Source organism: Physella acuta, unplaced genomic scaffold (genome assembly GCF_028476545.2).
Source record: "Physella acuta isolate Inbredline_101_S28 unplaced genomic scaffold, ASM2847654v3 ptg001363l, whole genome shotgun sequence".
NCBI lineage: Eukaryota > Metazoa > Mollusca > Gastropoda > Physidae > Physella > Physella acuta.
This window is the reverse complement of record NW_026732878.1, coordinates 116,114-138,192: the sequence shown is the minus strand read 5'-3', so window position 1 is coordinate 138,192 and position 22,079 is coordinate 116,114. Positions and strand designations below refer to the sequence as shown.

Sequence of the window (22,079 nt, the reverse complement as noted above, 5' to 3'; positions counted from 1 at the left end):
AGTGTTGTGTCAGTAGGAGTGATGTGTCAGTAAGAGTGTTGTGTCATTAGGAGTGTTGTGTCATTAGGAGTGTCATGTCAGTAGGAGTGTTGTGTCAGTAGGAGTGTTGTGTCATTAGGAGTGTTGTGTCATTAGGAGTGTCGTGTCATTAGGAGTGTTGTGTCATTAGGAGTGTCATGTCATTTGGAGTGTCGTGTCATTAGGAGTGTTGTATCATTAGGAGTGTTGTGTCATTAGGAGTGTTGTGTCAATAGACACGTCATGTCAATAGGAGTGTTGTGTCATTAGGAGTGTTGTGTCATTAGGAGTGTCGTGTCAGTAGGAGTGTTGTGTCATTAGGAGTGTTGTGTCATTAAGAGTGTCGTGTCATTAGGAGTGTTGTGTCATTAGGAGTGTCGTGTCATTAGGAGTGTTGTGTCATTAGGATTGTTGTGTCATTAGGAGTGTTGTGTCATTAAGAGTGTCGTGTCATTAGGAGTGTTGTGTCATTAGGAGTGTCGTGTCATTAGGAGTGTTGTGTCATTAGGATTGTTGTGTCATTAGGAGTGTCGTGTCATTAGGAGTGTTGTGTCATTAGGAGTGTTGTGTCATTAGGAGTGTTGTGTCAGTAGTAGTGTCGTGTCAGTAGGAGTGTCGTGTCAGTAGTAGTGTCGTGTCAGTAGGAGTGTCGTGTCAGTAGTAGTGTCGTGTCAGTAGTAGTGTCGTGTCAGTAGGAGTGTTGTGTCAGTAGTAGTGTCGTGTCAGTAGGAGTGTTGTGTCATTAGGACTATCATGTCATTAGGACTGTCATGTCAGTAGACATGTCACGTCAGTTGAAGTGTTGATGGTCACAAATATACAAATATACTAACTTTTTAATCGAAGCAGTATTGTTGAAAATTAAGCTTTGCTACTTCATTACTTTAAATTTACGGCTCTTTGCATTTTCAAAAATCGTTCAAAATGTCATCAGATGTCATCAGAGGTCATTTTCAACAATAGGCATACAGGGGAGGATAGTTGTGTTTGCCCATCCTTGACCGCAGAAACTTTGTGATGTATTTATGTTCACATTCAGCAATATTTGTTTCGAAAATTGAAAAGATATATCTGGAATACAATATATAGGCTATATTCGGAAAACTTTCATCAAATGATCTTCTAATTAACCAGATTGTTTTTCGCGTACATTCTTACAACAACTGTAAATGCTTCTTCCATGTTTAAGAGGGGGAGGGGGGGGGGGAACGTATGCAAAAAATTGCCAAGGGCCTTCGAAGACCTTAAACTACCCTACACATACATCAACAAAGAATTTCTACATAAATCAATTATACATGTCCCGATACATGAATAATTTATGTCAGCATACTTTAATAATGCTTTATAAACATAATATATCAATAATATATATTATGTCAACATAATTCAATATTTTATCTCCATATATACCAATAATATATCATGACATATGTTAACAACATTTAATTATTTAGACTACATTCATATATTCGAACAAACTTGTATTAAAAAAAAGCACATATCCAAGACACGCACATATCCACAAACGCACACACATTAATAAAACACAATATCCACAAGAACACACATATCCACAAAACACAAATATCCCCAAGAACACACATCAACAAAACACAAATATCCACAAAATACGCAAAACACAAAATGTTCATAGAAACTTACTATCACCTGAATATCTATTTAATTGTTGAATTTTTCCTGTACATAAAGACATTTTATAATGGTGCATCTCTTCTTTTGTTCAGAGTAAATCACCATCTTCACAATGAGCAGTATATTTTCAACTGTACTATTTCCCTTCGTCCTTGCCCTGCTCTTTATCCACGGGCTGAGTACGGCGAAAAATATCAAGGTCATGTCCATCAATCCAATCAACGTATCAGACGACAACAACACGGGAATAGCCGTCAATTGTGGTAAAATAATTTGATTTTATTTCTGTTTAATAAAATTTTCTGATTGAAATTTTTTTTAACCTGATGGTCGCTATATATAGTGTTATGTGACTTTTTTTTTTACAAAAGGCTTCCCGTGCTCTTTCATCCTGGAGTAAGTTTACATTTCAAATCATCGGCATTAATCTACATGAGCAACTACAGGTCTGAAATATTTATTAGCTCAAAGATGGAAAGAAACATTCGCTCGGAAGATTAAATAGAATGAAACTGGAAATTTACCAAAATCGGTGGACGGGTGGTGTGGGGTGTTAAACAGATGTTATGGGAGGATAATATATAAGACGTGGGTGGGAACCAGTGTTTCTTTCAGACATTTTTCTCCTGGGGAGCATTGAAATTTTTAAGAGGGTTAAATTAAATATTTTCTTTATGAATGACATAGAGATGGGGAGATAGTGGCGTGCTGCGTGGGGTGGGGGAAGAAATGTCCGAAATAAACTCTTGTGGGATTGGGTGTTAAGAACAAGGATCTGGGGTGCGCTTTGAAAATAAAAGAATCTTAAAGAGATTTATCTTCTGGAATCGCGATTCCACACCCTGGCCCTAACCCCGACACTATGCTGATCCCCATCTTGAACCTCGCCCTACACATGTCCCTGACATTGATAGAGGAAAAAAACCCAAATTAGAACCTCCATATAGTACTTGTTATACTGGGGTCTATGTATCCCGCAGTTATGCAGTGAGAGTGTTTATTTACACAATCATCAAGTTCCTCTCTAACCAATTCAGTGTTCATCATAAAATTCTGACAAGTACGACGACATCAACGTTGAGAAAAGACTTGATAGTTTACTGTTTATTGCACCATAATAATAATTGTGACGACTTGAACAAATGAAATTGATACTTGACTACATTGCGACTTCACCCCAAAACTACAAGAACAAGATTACCTAATCTTATTTTTCCGGCAACAACGATTCTACACTGAAACATCACGTTTTTGCTTACCGCGTCACATCTTCATGCGTTTGTTATATATTTTTTTGCACTAATATTAGTTCGCACCAACACGCCTGATCAAATACACAACATAACAGTATTGTATTGCTATACAAACGTTTTTAAAAAATCTCATCAGAGACGAAACTACTGCACCGCTAATTCCGTCATGATATTGTGGGAGTTGAGGGGTGGGGGGAGGGGGTTCAGGCCGTTAGGTGGACACAAAAAACATACACAATCCGACTATTAATAAAACAAAAAAAATCCGTTATCAAAATTTTAATTCATATTACATTATATCTTTTTCTTGGTGATGAATTTTAAAAGATCGCGTTATCTTCAGTTCTGCTCTTGCTAAATCACTAGTTTGCATCTTTGCATCAGAAAAGTAAAAAATAAAAATAAAAATATGAATATGTATGGCGTGTGTGTAGAAAAAAAAGGGGGGGGGGGGGAATTTGTGTCTTGTACTGCTAAATGAATACCATGCCGGGAATGTTTCTTGTATTCCTAAGGTGACCTAACAGGAAGTATAATTCATAACCTTAATTTACCGAAGGTTAAAAGTGGCTTCATAATACCACGTGTACGCAAAATGGAACAAAATCAAATATACATGTGGTTAAATGACGTAATGCTATTTTAACAAATGTACCTTTCCCCCCCCCCCCCCCCCTAACGCCTTATGGACACAAAAAGCCAGAGACATAATAATGATGAAATAACATTTAGTTTTTAATAAAAAAAAATAATCTATTAAAATGAAAATTTGTGACATCACACTTTCTGAATCCACCCCCCCCCCTTCCTTATCGGACATCGTTATCATAGTCTCAAACATACTACCTTTCTAATCGATGATAATGAGTTGTGTGTCTAGCAAGTGGCGTAGGCGGGGCGGGGGGGGGGAGGTGGGTTAAAATCAATTACAGTCACATATCCAACCAACGTATACCTAGGTGTGACATTATTGTCATTCTACACAATTTAGGCCTGACACGTTTTAGGTGGTAAGGTGGGGGGGGGGGGGAACTTAGATTTAAATAAGTAACAGTGGTATTAAGGCTGTAACATTTTTTTACAGAGCGATCGATGGGGTTTAACCCCCCTAAATCCCCCTGTAGACGCCCCGGGATAGCAACACGTATAGGCGCCCTATGGTAGTCACATGTATAGACGCCCTTGGATGGTCACACGTATAGGCGCCCTGGGATAGACACACGTATAGGCGCCCTGTGGTAGTCATACGTATAGGCGCCCTATGGTAGTCACATGTATAGGCGCCCTGTGATTTCACATGTATAGGCGCCCTGGGATATTCACATGTATAGGTGCCTTGGGATATTCACATGGATAGACGCCCTGTGATAGTTACGCTTATACGCGCCCTATGGTAGTCTCATGTATAGGCGCCCTATGGTAGTCACACGTATAGGCGCCCTGGGAAAGGCACATGTATAGGCGTCCTGTGGTTATCATACATTTAAGCGTCAAGGGTAACCAAACATATACGACCCCGGTGGAAGTCACCTCGGGTTGTCACACATAGATGACCTCGGGTTGTCACACATAGATGACCTCGGGTTGTCACACATAGATGACCTAGGGTTGTCACACATAGATGACCTCGGGTTGTCATACATAGATGACCTCGGGTTGTCACACATAGATGAACTCGGGTTGTCACACATAGATGACCTCGGGTTGTCACACATAGATGACCTCGGGTTGTCACACATAGATGACCTCGGGTTGTCACACACTGATGACCTCAGGTTGTCACACATAGATGACCTAGGGTTGTCACACATAGATGATCTCAGGTTGTCACACATAGATGACCTAGGGTTGTTACACATAGATGACCTCGGCTTGTCACACATAGATGACCTCGGGTTGTCACACATAGATGACCTCGGGTTGTCACACATAGATGACCTCGGGTTGTCACACATAGATGACCTCGGGTTGTCACACATAGATGACCTAGGGTTGTCACACATAGATGACCTCGGGTTGTCACACATAGATGACCTCGGGTTGTCACACATAGATGACCTCGGGTTGTCACACTCAGATGACTTCGGGTTGTCACACATAGATGACCTCTGGTTGTGACACACTGATGACCTCGGGTTTGTAAAAAAAAGAGTAGCTTTGGAATTGTCACACGTATAGGCCCACGCTGGAAGTCGCACATATAACTCCGAAAGTGTATATATATACACACTTATACACGCTTATGCATAGGAGAACTACGGCCTACATAAAATATTAAACAGAAGACACGCTTTATAATTAGCACCTATTTTAAAACGTTTTTCTTAACTCAGCTTCGCGTTTGTTTGTTTGGTTGTTTGGATGTTTGTTGTTAAAATTGACATCGAAAATTAGCCCACTTCTGATTGCTCTAGAGACCTGAAATTTGGCATGCAGGCTACTTTCGCCTAACAATTTCAGATGCAATCATAAAAACTAGCAATTAGTGACCGTAATTAGCTTAATTTAATTACGCCCCAAGGACCATAAAATTGAGGACATGATTTCTATAGATACCGACAAGACTGGAGGCCTATTGACACAGTTACTTCGGCCCCAATCGATGTGAGCGCGCTGGCCGTGATCGTATAGTGGTTAGTACTTCGCGTTGTGGCCGCGACAACCCAGGTTCGAATCCTGGTCGCTCAAGATTTTTAGTCCGTGTATTTATAAACACTTTTTTTAAAACCACGTTTTTCATGTGTAGCAACGGACTAAAAAGGAGAAAATAAAATACTTAAAAAAAACTTTTTAAAAAACCACGTTTTTCTTGTGGACTAAAAAGTAGAAAATAACTATTTACATACATTTGATGACAAAAAACGTGGGTCGGGCAGATGGTTCGGGAAATTTGATGGTGAACGTACCCACGTTTTTTGTCATCAAATGTATGTAAATAGTTATTTTCTACTTTTTAGTCCACAAGAAAAACGTGGTTTTTTAAAAAGTTTTTTTTAAGTATTTTATTAAGTTTCACAGGAAGTAGAACTTCAACTTCAAAAGGTTCATATCAGTGTTTAGACGCACGTCTCGCAAGATGTTTTGTTTTCAACATTCTTTTTTAATTGTTTTTGTTTCTTTAGTATTTACACGGTGAAAAATATTTTACTAGGAGCTAACATTCTAAACATTAACGACATAATGACATGAACGACTGAGAATTAGCAGATATTAACTTACATGACACTGAAGATTTAAAATTTAATAACAGAGAAGATATTGACAATTAATAAAACATTGACATACTGATAATTTAAAAAAATCACCGGCAACTTATAAATAGTGAAGGTCCTTTTTTCAAACCGAATAACCCGGATGACGGATGAAGTAGAGTTCACTATGCCGAGTTATCTAACATGGGTCGGTCACACATCAAAGCTTGCTAAATAAACTACTGCATTCACAAGTCCGGATTGAGATTCGAACTCTAACCCCTCCCATCCGACCACTCTCGCTCGTATAGATTCAAACATTTTTTTAGAAACTAAAGATCCGTAGAGAACTACACAGATGAACTCTACTTCATCTGCTTTATTAAAGAAACCAAACCTGCTGACAAAAATGTTTGATCACCTTTCAGGTAAACCGGATGTAGTTAAAGTGAGTTGGACACCCAAAGACTTGTCCCCGTCTTCAGAGGTTACTGTCCATGTCTACTTCAGGGCTCGTAAGTTATATGGGCATTATAGTTAGTTATATAGACATGGTCCATGTACATTATAGAGTTCGTTTGTTACATAGACACTGTCCATCTACATTATAGAGTTCGTTTGTTACATAGACACTGTCAATCTACATTAAACCTAGTTATATAGACACGGTCCACGTACATTGAAGAGTTGGTTAGTTACATAGACATTGTCCATGCATATTATAGAGCTAGTTACATAGACATGGTCCATGTGCATTAAAAGGTTAATTGATTACATACACATTTACAAAGTAAAACGACAAATGACTACACTTTTCTAAAAGCACAATGATACAGTAAAACATTAAATGTCAAATCCAACGTTAACTAAAATGAAAGTACAGTAAGTTCCCATAGGTTACAGTAAAACTTCAATTTTTTTCAGCATTCACCATGAACAGCGGTTATCTCAACGCAAGTCTTTACTTTCACGGTTATAATTCACCTTTCCTTAATTACGCTAAAAACATTGACTGCGATATGATGAAACAATATACCGGTCATTGTCCCATCACTGAAAAATGTAAGTCGCACATTTTCTGAAACAGTTTATATTTTAACACGTTTTTATTAACTCAGCTTCGCGTGTGTTTGTTGTTAAAATTGACATCGAAAATTAGCCCACTTCTGATTGCTCAATAGATCTGAAATTTGGCATGTAGGCTACTTTCGCCTAACAATTTCAGATGCAATCATAAAAACTAGCAATTAGAGACCGTAATTAGCTTAATTTAATTACGCCCCAAGGACCATAAAATTGAGGACATGATTTCTAAAGATACCGACAAGACTGGAGGCCTATAGACACAGTTACTTCGGCCCCAATCGATGTGAGCGCGCTGGCCGTGATCGTATAGTGGTTAGTACTTCGCGTTGTGGCCGCGACAACCCAGGTTCGAATCCTGGTCGCTCAAGATTTTTTTAGTCCGTGTATTTATAAACACTTTTTTAAAAACCACGTTTTTCATGTGTAGCAACGGACTAAAAAGGAGAAAATAAAATACTTAAAAAAAAACTTTTTAAAAAACCACGTTTTTCTTGTGGACTAAAAAGTAGAAAATAACTATTTACATACATTTGATGACAAAAAACGTGGGTACGTTCACCATCAAATTTCCCGACCCATCTGCCCGACCCACGTTTTTTGTCATCAAATGTATGTAAATAGTTATTTTCTACTTTTTAGTCCACAAGAAAAACGTGGTTTTTTAAAAAGTTTTTTTTTAAGTATTTTATTAACACGTTTTTCTTAACTCAGCTTCGCGTTTGTTTGTTTGGATGTTTGTTGTTAAAATTGACATCGAAAATTAGCCCACTTCTGATTGCTCTAGAGATCTGAAATTTGGCATGTAGGCTACTTTAGCCTAACAATTTCAGATGCAATCATAAAAACTAGCAATTAGAGACCGTAATTAGCTTAATTTAATTACGCCCCAAGGACCATACAATTGAGGACATGATTTCTAAAGATACCGACAAGACTGGAGGCCTATTGACACAGTTACTTCGGCCCCAATCGATGTGAGCGCGCTGGCCGTGATCGTATAGTGGTTAGTACTTCGCGTTGTGGCCGCGACAACCCAGGTTCGAATCCTGGTCGCTCAAGATTTTTAGTCCGTGTATTTATAAACACTTAGTCAAGTCATACTTAATCAAGTCATTAGATAAAGTAGAAAATAAACTATATAAAAAACTTTTTTAAAAACCACGTTTTTCATGTGTAGCAACGGACTAAAAAGGAGAAAATAAAATACTTAAAAAAAACTTTTTAAAAAACCACGTTTTTCTTGTGGACTAAAAAGTAGAAAATAAATTTTCATACATTTGATGACAAAAAACGTGGGTTGGGCAGATGGGTCGGGAAATTTGATGGTGAACGTACCCACGTTTTTTGTCATCAAATGTATGAAAATTTATTTTCTACTTTTTAGTCCACAAAAAAACCTGGTTTTTTTAAAAAAAATTTTAAGTATTTTATTCTAAAACAGATTTTCTAAATTCATTTTATATTTCCTAAAAACTGTTTATATTTCCTAAAAACTGTTTATATTTTCTAAAAACAGTCTATTTTTTCTAAAAACTGTTTTTGTTTTCTGAAAACAGTTTATATTTTTTAAAATAGTTTCGATTTTCTAAAAACAGTTTATATTTTTTAAAAACAGTTTAGATTTTCTAAAAACAGTTTCGATTTTCTAAAAACACTTTAGATTTTCTGAAAACAGTTTAGATTTTCTAAAAACAGTTTCGATTTTCTAAAAGCTATTTCTTTTTACAAGTTTTTACTAAGTACATAACGTCCGGTTGTTGTTTGTGGCTTTGGATGACAGGGCGTTGAAATCAATTCTTTAATTTCATTAGATAGACATGTTAATATATATATATATATATATATATATATATATATATATATATATATATATATATATTCAAATATAACAAGATGAAATACTAGCTAGCGATCGCTTGATTCAAGCACCGTCATGGGTGAACTATCAATTCACGGTTGGCCAGAGGTTTGCCAGCGCCCGGGGACAAACTTTCAATTTGGCGCCCCCTCGGGAACAAACTTTCAATTTTCAATATGCACACCCCCCCCCCCCGTCAAACTTTCCATTTGCACCCCCCCCCCCCCCCGCCATATATTTTTTTTATATTTATAATGCTAAACTGCAGCTAAAATGGGATTTTAATATGTTTTTTCAACCCATTTTGGCGCCCCCTAAGTTCGGCGCCCGGGGACATATTTACCCCCCCCCCTTCGCTACGCCTTTGCGGTTGGCTGATTACACGCAATGCGTTGTAAATGAACAAAGTAGGCGTAATTAAAGACCACAAGCTACCGGTCTTGTTTTAACGCAAATATTTTTAGTCTTATTTGTTTTTATTTTCTATACAACTTTTGCGTAATAAAACTTCAAATAAATGTGCAAAATGTTTTAAATTCTAATGTTTGATGAGATATTATTATGGTAATATTTTTTTTTCAGTATTCTTTTCGTTTCCTAAAACAATTCCCAATTTGCACAGTCTGACAAAATATCCTGTAAGTAACCTTGTTTTTTTCTGTACATAACCTTTGACACTTTTTTTATAACTAACCTTGCCCTTTTGTTCTATAAATAACTTATACCCGTTTGTCAGTTGATAACGTTTTTAAAATAGAAAAAAATGTTGGATTCTTTCTTTAAACGTTTACAAATCATACGATAAAGATAAACATTCATAATTTTTAAAAAAATATGAACTAAATTTTTGCACTTCTGATTAGGAATTACTACTTGTTAATTAATGTTTCAGTAACCGAGTTTAGGACATTACCCGGCAGTGCATCAATGAACGCCGTCATATCTCATCTCCCCGGATATATTAACCCCTAGATAATCAATTTATTCCGTTTAAACACATGTTATACCTTAATCTATAAATCTTATAACCAGTTCGTATACATAACCTGATTCCTAACTATATCCCTATTCTTATCCCTATCGTCATTCTAGTGAAAAATCCTGTTCTAAACCCTATCGCTATGTTCTTATTAATCCTTGTCCTACCCCTACACTTATCCAAAATCCTATTTCATTCTATAGTACCCTACCAAATCGTTTATTATCTTGTAGTAACCTTTAGTATCCTACAAAATTTAAAGTATCCTACAATACCCTACAGTATCATCTTATATCCTACTATGTCATACAGTATGCTACAGTAACCTATCAGTAACCTATATACCACAGCGTATCGCACTTTTTAAAAAGAAGGTATGCACCATAGCGCTCACATGATAGCTCAGAGCGCCAAATCGCACCCTACCGAGGCGCTGGCGGGCGCGCCTGATTCATTGAACGATTATAATACCCGCAAAGAGGCACAGAACCCGTTTCAACTTACTATGATATATATTTGCGCTGTAAACTAAAAAATTCCACTATATCCTACTTTATGCTACTATATCAACCGTATCCAATAATCCCACTTAATTACTCTTATTTTAGGGCTACTTTGACGCCTTCATTGAAGAATTTAACAAACCCAAGCAGCAAATGTTATGTGTCAACAGCAGCCTACACATACTTGAGGTGTAGGGTCTACAACACACAAAAAGACGACTTTTATTTAAAAAAATATTTATATTTTTTAGGAAAGAAATATTTATATTCTTTAAATGAATAAATGAAAAATTAGACAAATATATTTCTTTAAAATGAATACAATTTTTTAATAAAAGTTGAATTTAACTTAAATAAACTAGAAACTACTTTACCTATGTATAATATACCAGGAAAACTGATATTATTGTTATTACCTTTTCTTTATTCCCATAACATACAGATAAAAATGTACTCGTATTAAGCAAAATTCTTCATCAAATATTGTTTAATTAATACCATTTTTGTGTTCAACATAATGAACGTATCTTAAAGAGATATTAAATTAGTAGTAGTTATTGAAAATATCCAAGAAAACTTTTTTTTTTCCTCTGTACATTTTGCAGCTTGGCATACACATAATACCCGATATTGACATTGTTTTTGCCTTGTGACACCGCATGCTTTAAATGTTTATCGTCTCCTGTACAAAGATTGCTCTTCTTTATGACTGCTATAAACATTTGATTGCTATTATTTTGCTCTTGAGTTTTTAGAAGACCCCGGATTTTGAATAATAAAAAATAAAATGTAAACTGAAGTTTTTGTGTATTAATTGTTATGGATTTAATGGCTATTGTTGTTATTCTGATGTAATCATTCAGAGATTTCTGCGAACGATCCAGTGGAACTTTTTTTGGTCCAGAAATGAAGTAAGGTGGATGGAAGGTCTGAATTTATGTGAGGATGCTGTACGCTAAATTGCGGAAAGGGGGTGGAGGGGTAGGGGATGAATGGTAGGAGTTTCAAGCTTGTTAACATGTAAGAAATTACAAACACGTTACCTTTAGTTACATTTCTATTTTTAGTAGAAGTGTTTATGCGTAAAAGCATGTTAAAAGAAGCGTTTTACTTTTTTAGAACGACATGGCGCCAATAGGTGAAGATTTGGGGGAACAGGAAGGCATATTAAAAATTGATATTAAAATTAAAGTACGTTTTGAATTTTTACATTAACATCCAGTACAAAGCTTGGTATAATTGGTATTAAACCCATTTTTTAATTTTATAAAATGGGACGGCGTGGCCTAGCAGTAGAGCGCTAGACCACTGATCCGAAAGTCTCGATTTCGAAATTACGGTTTAAGTTAGTAAAACTTCACTGATTCCACTCAGCTCTGAGTTTCCTTAGGGAAAGTAAAAGTTACTGGGCATAGTTATGACCACAATATTATTTCATATGCCGAAGTATTTTTAAAACACAAAAACATGTTGGCTGAGGTATGAATTCATTTTACTTGGTGTGTGTGTGGGGGGGGTGGCATTTTGTGATGCTATGTGACAGTGGGAAGGGGGAGATAAAAACCGTCAAGGAAGCATAACATCATTTGTGAATGACCCATAAACCAACAGTTATCCAAAGAATAATGGGTGGTCTAGTAGATTATTTTTTAATATATTTCTTGAAATTTCAACGGATTTTTTGAAAGTCTTGTTCTAAATGTTGTGTGTTGACAGTTCCTTATTTTAAAAAAATAGACTAGCTTCATCTATAGAACTATAGTAATTTACTCGTATAAAGGAAACATTTACAATACATTATTAAGGTGTAATTAGAACAAATCAGATTGAAAACGATAATTTATCTACGGGGAATGTTGAAGAGCTCCTAAGAGAGGAGTAATAATCGCTGTTGTAGCATAAACAAATTAATAATACGACTATTCGAACATGATACAATATTTTTAATACAAAATACAAAATAATTTTCAAGCGGAAAGTGAAAAACGGCGACAAATTATATTTGAGCTAATTACAAACTAGCAGTCATGTAATTAATGTTTAACTTGCCAATAATAACGGATACTCTTCCTAGAAATATAAAGAAAACCAAAACGTTTTTATGTTTACAAGGAGAGGATCCAGATTTTTTTGCCCTACTGTGCAGTAGTAGTGAGACATACACACTCAATTGATCAGCTCCAATTCACTTGTTCAATCATCGGAACAAATTTCCTGTTTCTATTTTTACGCGAACCGTGTCGTCAATTCGACACGGTCGTGATTACGTTACACCACTAGTTCAGTCTTTAGACAATCAGTGGCACCATAAGTGGTGCTGACTTGTGTGGTCTATCGTACGTAACCACGTTGTTGGGTCACAGGTAAGCGGACTTTGGGCACATCATACTTTAAGTTTTATATACAAATTTGGATGTTATATGGTTTGTCTTGGACTAGCTGTGTAACGAAACAAGTGTGTTTATGATGTGTGTGTAAACATGTTTATGCTTGTAAATGTGCCGGTATGTATGAGTGTGTGCGGGTGTGTGTGTGGCAATGTGTGTGTGTGTACTTGTATATGTAGGCCAATATTTATGATTTAGTGTATGTGTGTGTGCTTGTGTATGTGATTCTATGTGATTGTGTGTGCTGGTAATTACGTCTATATGTTTATATTGTATATATATATATATATATATATATATATATATATATATATATATATATATATATATATATATATATATATATATATATCTTTGCTACGTTTTTTTAAAAGTATTAGTCGTTTTACGCTTTTAAATAATATTTTCAATAGAATGATGAATACTTTAATTTTAAAGCGAGCTACGGTGCACGCACACACACACACACAAACACGCCCACACACACTTTCATTCAATTACAAAACGAAGTAGTAATAATACGCAATGTATTTAAATCATAATGTGGTTCATTATTTTCATTTGAATAGTAATAAAAATTAATGGTGTTTAAAAGATCATCACAAGCTAGTGGATTATCGATGCCCTGTTTCCATTGATTACATAAAATTATAAACTGCTCCTATTGTTTACAGTTAAATATTATAACCTCCCTATGTTTGCAGTAAATCCCCACAACAATGTCCAGTATCATATCAAATGTCCTGCTCCCATTCGTCCTTGCCCTTCTCCTTATCCACGTGTTGACTACAGCTAGCAATGTCAAGGTCATGTCCATCAATCCAATGCACGTGAAAGAGGACAACGACAGTGGAACAGCACTCAACTGCGGTACAATTTTTTTTTCGCTTTTTTTTTTAAATTTTAAATTGTGAACGAACGATTGGTTGCTATTTATAGACGGGATGTCACGTGACTTCCATTGCTGTGGCTTGATAAAAGATTAGCCTGATTAAAACACTAACTAGTATATCTCTCGCCGGAGGTAAGGGAAAGTTAAGTACTCTAAGACATGTCGTTCCATCGTCTAGATGGAGTAGAGTTCACCTGTTACTTCTACCTGAGAATATGGAGCCATATTGTTTTAACCCACAAGCAAATCGCTGGACTCTTTCTAAACTAAAAGCTTGCGGAGGATAAAATGCAACTAGTGCCTTCGGTCAAGTGTCCATTCGGGCAGTGATGGCGCTAAACTGGACGCCTCAAAGAAAAAAAAAGCAGGCAAGGCCAAGGAAGACATTGAGGCTCCCGGCTGGGAAGCAGCTGGCAGAGGCAGGAATGTCTTGGGAGACTGCCAGGAAAATTGTCGGAGACTGACGAAGGTGGAGGGAGCTTTCTGTGGCGGGGCCAATGTGTCTTGGTCACATAACGTGAAAAGATTATTGTTGTCATCATAATATCCCGACACCTGACCCACCCCCTCCCCCCTCCACCCCAAGTGATGCACACACAAACAGTATAACCTCACATCCGTTTTCACTACCGTCTTTAGCTGTGCCCTACTCCCTATACTTCCCTCACACAGTCATTTGCCACTACACTTACACAAATCTCCCACTAACTCAAATGTTCCTTCTAAGCTGCGCGTTTTCGCGGCCGCGCAGTAGTTTTAATCCTGCCGCGCAGTAGTTTTAATCCTGCCGCGCAGTAGTTTTAATCCTGCCGCGCAGTAGTTTTAATCCTGCCGCGCAGTAGTTTTAATCCTGCCGCGCAGTAGTTTTAATCCTGCGGTACAGCCGTTTTGTAAAACACATATATCCTTGTATAAGACTTTTACAACACAGCGGACATACAATATAAATTACACACTAGTTTTTTGCTCCTTAGAGGGAACGTTTCTCCCGATTCCCATCACTAGTAACCCAACCTCCTCCTTCCCCCGCGCCTTCCCCACCCATCTACCACTAGCTATCAACACCACTCCCCACTCCCACCCATGTGACCCACCATTCCCCACTCCCACCCATGTGACCCACCATTCCACACTCCCTACCCCACCCCTTCCTCACACATCTCCCACTAGCTATCAACTGATTCCCAACTAACTCCCAATACCATTCCCCACCATTCCGCTCCCAACACCAACACCCACTCCCTTCCAACACCATTTCCCACTCCCTCCCAACACCATTCCCCACTCCCTCCTTCCCCCACTCCTCAGATCCCACTCATTGTTTGCTTGTATTGCAGGTCATGAAGACATTAACATCACCTGGTGGCCGAGAGATTTTTGTACGGGCATGACATTCCGTTTTCATTACAGAGTTCGTAAGTCACAGCTACAAGTTAGGGGTGGACATATGGCCCATTCACAAATGTCTCCTTTTTTAAGTGTCGGTCTTTCTCTCAATATATATATATATATATATATATGTGTGTGTGTTTGTGTGTGTATGTGTGCGTGTGCGTGTGTAAGTGTGTGGTTGTGGGTGTGTATCTGTGGGTGTGTGTGGGTGTGGTTTGTGTGTGTATGTGGTGTGTGTATGTGGTGTGGGTGTGGTGTGGGTGTGTGTGGGTGTGTTTATTTCAGTCTCTCTGTCTATATAAAATTATATATACCCATACGTATATATATATATATATATATATATATATATATATATATATATATATATATATATATATATATATATATATATATATATTAATATATATATATATATATATATTAATATATATATATATATTAATATATATATATATATTAATATATATATATATTAATATATATATATATATATATATATATATATATATATATATATATATATATATTAATATATATATATATATATTAATATATATATATATATTAATATATATATATATTAATATATATATATATATTAATATATATATATATATATATATATATATATATATATATATATATATATATATATATATATATATATATATATATATATATATATATATATATATATATGTAAATATACTGATGCACATGCACATTCACATATATCGTAGCTACAAATGGGCTATCATTGTAATATCGTAGATTCAAGCATATTAATCATTAGCTATCGTCCATTTCATAGTCACACCTACCCACCCTCTATAATCATGCAACTTATTAAAGAAACAGTTAAAACTCCAGCTTATATTTAAATCTATAATAAAAACAATTCACAACTAATATTTAGGACTACAGTAAAACCGCTAATATTAAACTACAATAAATCTCCGAATTTTCCAGCGTACTACACGAACGGCGGCTTCGTTAATGCAAGCCTCCACTACCACACCGACCCCAACCCTATCCTGAGATACGCGGACGACTTCGACTGTGAAATGATGCAACAAGTTGGCCTACAATGCCCTCTCCACAATAAGTGTACGAGATAAACAATATAGGCCACTAATAGGGCTGGTAAGTAAGTCGCCAACCAGTTCTACGTCTCAATAAAACCTGCATGAGCCGTAGAACTGGTTGGTGACCTACTTACCAGCCCTATAGCTTCACGGCGGTAAAAAAAAAAATAGAAGAAAAAAATTAAAACCGTATATATAAAAAAATTTAAGCAATTCATTTCACATCAATACTTTTAATTAAATGAGCTAATTAATTATGATTTTGTTTAATTGATTTCAGTTGTTGTAACGTTGACGAAAACAGTCAAGGACGAAAGACGTCTCAGCGCTTACAACGTGAGTAGATTTAGCCTATTGGCCGTAGGAAAGTTAACCAATATTACATTACAGATTTAGCCTATTGGCCGTAGGAAAGTTAACCAATATTCCATAACAGATTTAGCCTATTGGAAGTAGGAAAGTTAACCAATATTCCATAACAGATTTAGCCTATTGGAAGTAGGAAAGTTAACCAATATTCCATAACAGATTTAGCCTATTGGAAGTAGGAAAGTTCACCAATATTCCATAACAGATTTAGCCTATTTGCCATGTGAAATTATTTAGAAATATTCCATATGAGATTTAGTTAACTGGCCATATGAAAGCCATACGAAAGTTAACCAATATTCTATAAGTGACTTAGCTATCCGTCATTTGAAATTTAGCCAAAAGCTATAAGTGATTCAACCGATTATAAACGTATCCTTTCGAACCTGACGGCTCATATGGCAGGGGGAGTAGAGTTCACCTACTCCTATGACCGTGACTTATGAAGGAATAGTGTAGTCAAGCACAAAACAGAGCTGGGTGGAATAGATCTCTCCTACAAACTCGAGTCGTTGATCCCAACTCGATAGTTTCGGGTTAGCACTCGTGCGCTCTACCAAACAACCACACCATCTCACGATTTCGCCGATTGACCATTAGGTCTATAATTTCTTATTATTCCCCTAGTCTGCAGTTGAATATTATTCGTCTAGTGAGCTATTCATCCTATCCTCAGGGATCCTACGATATTCTCATCCAAGTCTGGAACCAGGACAACAAACCAATGCTATGTGTCAACATCAGCCTAGTTATACTTGACTGCCACTAACTAAAGAACTAATTTATTTTTACGAATTAAAATTTAGTTTTTATTTTGGGTTTAAAAACAGGCTTAAACAGTAAATAAAACTAATTTTTAGAAGCTTTTAGTTAACTTCCTTTCTCTATCTGTCTAAAAGTAGAAAAATCAATGAAATTCTGTAAATGTATTATTACTCTACTATTTAAATAACTATAAAGAAAAGCGTGGGTCACAAATCCGATTCACGGTTGGATTTTCTCAGTGCCGACAATATAACTATTTAAGAATGGTTCGGTGAATGCGCATCCTAAACTGATGGGGTTCGGTAGACCAAAAAAGGTTAAGATTTAAGAACCAGAGCCAAATTCGTCATACATTAATGGTGTAGGGGAGGTAACTGATAATTTATATACCCGCTTGTAGTGCGTTTTTATTCATTCCCCTTGCTCAATACAAAGTGTATTTATTTATGAATTTGATTTCAACACAATATATATTTCTGCATTTATTTTATATTAATCATTATCATGTAGATTTAGACAAACACAAATAAACTAATGATGAAAATGTATGAGTTATAAATGTAATCTCAAATCTCAAATGCAATACTGTCTCGTTCATAGTTTTGTTAGCAATGTTTTCTATACATAAAACTTGAAACCGCCCTTTCTACAAACGTCTGTAAACAGTTGACACTGAGTACAAATACTCGAATATTTCTAGATTCTAATTAGAGAAAAAAAAACATGAGGGCTTTGGTGCTAAATTCTCTAAACGTGTAAACAGACCACAAACGCACCTAATCACTAAATCCTTTTGTTAAGGAAGGCCTATAAATAGAAATCTCAGAGTACAAGTGTTTATTTGACTTTGGCTTATGAGTGTATAGTGTGATCAGCACCATGTCCAGCTGGATTTACTTGACGTAAGTCAGGTGCAAGATTCGATGTATGTAAAGCATGAAAATGTATGTATCAAAGCTATACGAAAGATGCGGAGAGCAAGTATTGGATAGGACTTAGCAGTGTGTTAGATCGAAACATTAGTACATAAGGTGGTACATCACTTTTTTAGGATTAATTTTTTTTCCTAGGTTGTGGTGAGGGAGGGAGGGGTTAGAGTTCTATTTTGTAAAACTCAACCGGCGGTGTGTTTACGTGGGGGTGAGGGAGGGGGTTGAATAGAGGGTCTTCGCCCATTCTCTCCCCTTCCCAAGCTTACCATGCTTTCGACTCATATTGTGTAGAAATCTTCCAGCACTGAGTGGTAAGGGGGGGGGGGAGTAGCGATGACTGAGGAACAGGTATATTTAATTAAATAGGATATCATCATACAAGGCAGATTGTCTTTAATTACATAATATAGTTAGCGTTGTATTTGTTAGTTATAAAAGAAAAAAATATTGGTTAAAATCCAGGCGGTGAAAGACAATACAGATAATAGGGTCAAAATTGCATTATAGATGTCAGTTTGTAAGTGGTACTAAATTTTTCCACGATAAACTATAACATGCAAACCCAATAGTGTCGCCCCCCCCCCCCCCCCCCCGAGAAATTCTACCGCCCCCCCCCCCCCCCCCAACGAAATGAAATTTATATACTTTATATAGAAAATATATACTTTTAACTTACTGATAAAAAGTTTGATAGTGGCTTTCCAGAGGCGTAGTGACCCCCCCCCCCCCCCCCCCGAAGAGATGCCTGGAAGAAACTCTGTATACGATTCACGCTCGTAACATTAAATTTACCAAAAAATTTCTGCTATGATGATCATAGGATCATAGGATCGTACATATAAAGATTAAATAAAGTTTTAGTGTTAGCTCACTTGGTCGATACAAACGTTTTGTTAACAGGTTGGTGTAACAATATTTTAAAACAACAAAACACCGGTAACACAAATAGTGGTTCGCATGATGCAGTCCCTAGATTTAGAAATTCATTTCTTGACCAAAAAATTGATCATGTATTTTGTTTGAGACCCGGGTTCTGACTAAGAAAAAAGGGTTGTTTAGAAAAATGTGACGAGAAGGGGGAGGGGGTGGAGTTACGTAGTAGCAGAAATTTTTATTCGTTATACTATTGTTTCAAGGCGGATTGACTTAAATTACTTAATGCTATTTTTTATCTTTTTTTTCTGTTAGTTAAAGTAAATAATTGCTATGAATCTAGAACATAGACAATGGAAATAAAGCTAGGTGCATCTGAAGGTCGAATTTTTAAAACTTAGTAGAAGAATAACATTGAACACAATGATCTCATTTTAGAAACAAGTAATTTTTATTTTTCAAATTATAAAAAAAAAATCAAATTAAAAAAAATATCTTATTGTCAGCATCCAGTTTTATTTGTCTGCTTTATAACCTGACTTTCCCCAAGAGAATCTATATATATAATTCTCCTCTTCGAGCCGTTAGAAAACAAGCTGCAAACGCTCTCCCTACCTCCCCACCCCTACATGGTTTTAGTGAGCTGTGTTCACTCTAAATGTTTACAAGCAGAGCCAACGATTTTAAACGTAGGGGGGGGGGGGAGGGGGGAGGGAAGGGGGGGGGGGGGTTATAGTCCTTAACGAGCTACTTATAGTGTTTTAAAGAAATATTTTCAGTGTCAGCGTTGGTACTGTCGAATTCACAAATTATGAAATAGCGGCGTATGTTATGCCGCGGGCCGGCTCGTATTGTTTATTTTGCTTCTTATAACAGCGTCAGATCGGTTTTGTAATATTGGGTGTATTAATTTAGCTTCATGAATCTCGCGTGATGAAACATGTCTCCTCTCTTCAAAACACGATCCAAAAGCTTTGTTTAGTATTTCTTCTTCATCTCTTGTCCATCGTGTTCTTGAGTGTAATACTGAAAATAAAGAAAAATATGTTTTTCATTAGAGCTACGTTTACATAGGACATAGGTTATTTTATTCAACTTAGCTAACAATTTAAATCGTCATTATTCTATCCAATACTGTTGTTAGCGTTCTTTGGCAATAAAAGGTTAATTGATAATAGAGATGTTAAAACTTTATAATAATTTTATTTCGTCCTTACTTCCAAGTTTAAAAAAAAAAATTTAATAGTGCTTAGATTTTGTACATGGATTATCACATACCAGTTTTCAATGGTGTATTTTCTAAAACCCTATTAATAGGGTGTTCTTCAAAATCTTCGTCTTCCAATCCCCCACAACATTGCATGTCCTCTTCTGAATCTGTCTTGTCATCGTCACATGTCGGCTCAGGGATATCTGTAAAGATGCTCAGTTACTCAAAGTGTTTGATGAAAAGCATATCATTAATTAGAATTTAACTGTGCAAATATTTATTACCTGTAATATCTATGGACCTTATGCCAGAAAATTTTGACAGGTACCCATTCTCTACAGCCAATAGCACTCTGGCCACTTTTGTTTTCTCTATTACTGATGATTGTAGCCGATATATATCCGAATGTATATTTAGCGAATGACCCATGTGGTCAGCCACCATCTTAAGTTCTTCTCCGGACATGTCAAGGATCTAAAACAAACAAGAAGCTTGTTAAATATGTGCATATTAAAGGCAGCTACTATCAGTCAGCTAAAACAGTTAGTATTCGAGTGTTCTAAAAATATTAAAATGCCGCGCTCACTTGTGTTGTTGTAGCAAAATATTTCCTCAGTCGGGTCCGTACTAAATCTGGTCTTTGAACCCCTTCACACAGCCTTGGTGTATCCCAGAGGCGTAGCGATGGGGGGGGGGCAGGGGAACATATGTCCCCGGGGGCGCCGACCTTAGGGGGCGCCAAAATGGGTTGGAAAAAGTAATCGAAAGTTTGAGGGGGGGTGGAAATCAAGTTTGAGGGGGGGGGGTGCAAATCGAAAGTTTGTGGGGGGGGGGGGGGCAAATCGAAATTTTGTCCCCGGGCGCCGGGAAGGGTCGCTACGCCTCTGGCATATCCCGCATCGCCTGACAGCCACCTAATGGCGACAATGTTTTCCTTGCAAACATGTACGGGTTTTGATCACTGATGCCTCCACAACTTCGATTCGCCAGCAAGTGTTTGAGGCCAGCTAGCATATATCCTCAGTTAGTAAGATGAAAACTTTTCGCAGCCCGCGTGTGCTTTTTCCTCTTACCTCTATCAAATCCATTCTGTAAAATTGTTAAAATTAATGTTTTATTTTTAATCACAAATAATAGATTAATAACAGTATGTGCTAGCGAAGTTTATTTGATTCCTTAACTACTTTTACAGAGATTATGTTATTTACATAAGGAGAGGCAAGAAAATGTTTTGTTTGTTTTCCTAACAAAAATTACAGAATTCTACACCGTAAAGCCCCTGGCTAAATTCTATGGAGCGAAACGTGGTTAGTGAAAAGGGGCCTTTGATTGGCAATGGGTGACCTGCGTAATAAAATCGAACAATAAAACACTTTCACATGAGCGTTATTTGCGCTACAGAATCGAACAAAAAATTACCTACCTTTGATCCAACAGTCGATCGGTAACTGACAGCGATTGGATGATTTCAGTATTATTCATATTATGAACTGTTCTTGTCACATAGTCTTCGACTTTAACTCTTGCACCTCCGACACACGCCTTTTGTTGAATAAAATTATCCTGACCAAAGTAATTTGGCACGGAAAGTCCAGTACTCTCGAAATTCATTTCGGATTTTTCAACC

The 22,079-nt window shown here is 36.6% G+C and overlaps 2 protein-coding genes across 2 annotated transcripts; both read left to right on the top strand.

The window, feature by feature from the left end:
- Positions 1 to 1,786: 1,786 nt before the first annotated feature.
- On the top strand, positions 1,787 to 11,303 carry LOC131927027 (uncharacterized). Its single transcript, XM_059282686.1, has 5 exons — positions 1,787 to 1,937; positions 6,547 to 6,633; positions 7,043 to 7,180; positions 9,645 to 9,700; positions 10,650 to 11,303. The coding sequence occupies exons 1-5, from the start codon at positions 1,787 to 1,789 to the stop codon at positions 10,737 to 10,739; spliced, it is 522 nt and encodes a 173-aa protein (XP_059138669.1). The 3' UTR covers positions 10,740 to 11,303.
- Positions 11,304 to 13,643: 2,340 nt separating this feature from the next.
- On the top strand, positions 13,644 to 17,441 carry LOC131927024 (uncharacterized). Its single transcript, XM_059282680.1, has 5 exons — positions 13,644 to 13,801; positions 15,161 to 15,238; positions 16,188 to 16,325; positions 16,584 to 16,639; positions 17,349 to 17,441. Exons 1-5 carry the CDS (start codon positions 13,651 to 13,653, stop codon positions 17,439 to 17,441), a joined length of 516 nt encoding a protein of 171 aa, XP_059138663.1. The 5' UTR covers positions 13,644 to 13,650.
- The last annotated feature ends 4,638 nt before the right edge of the window (positions 17,442 to 22,079 follow it).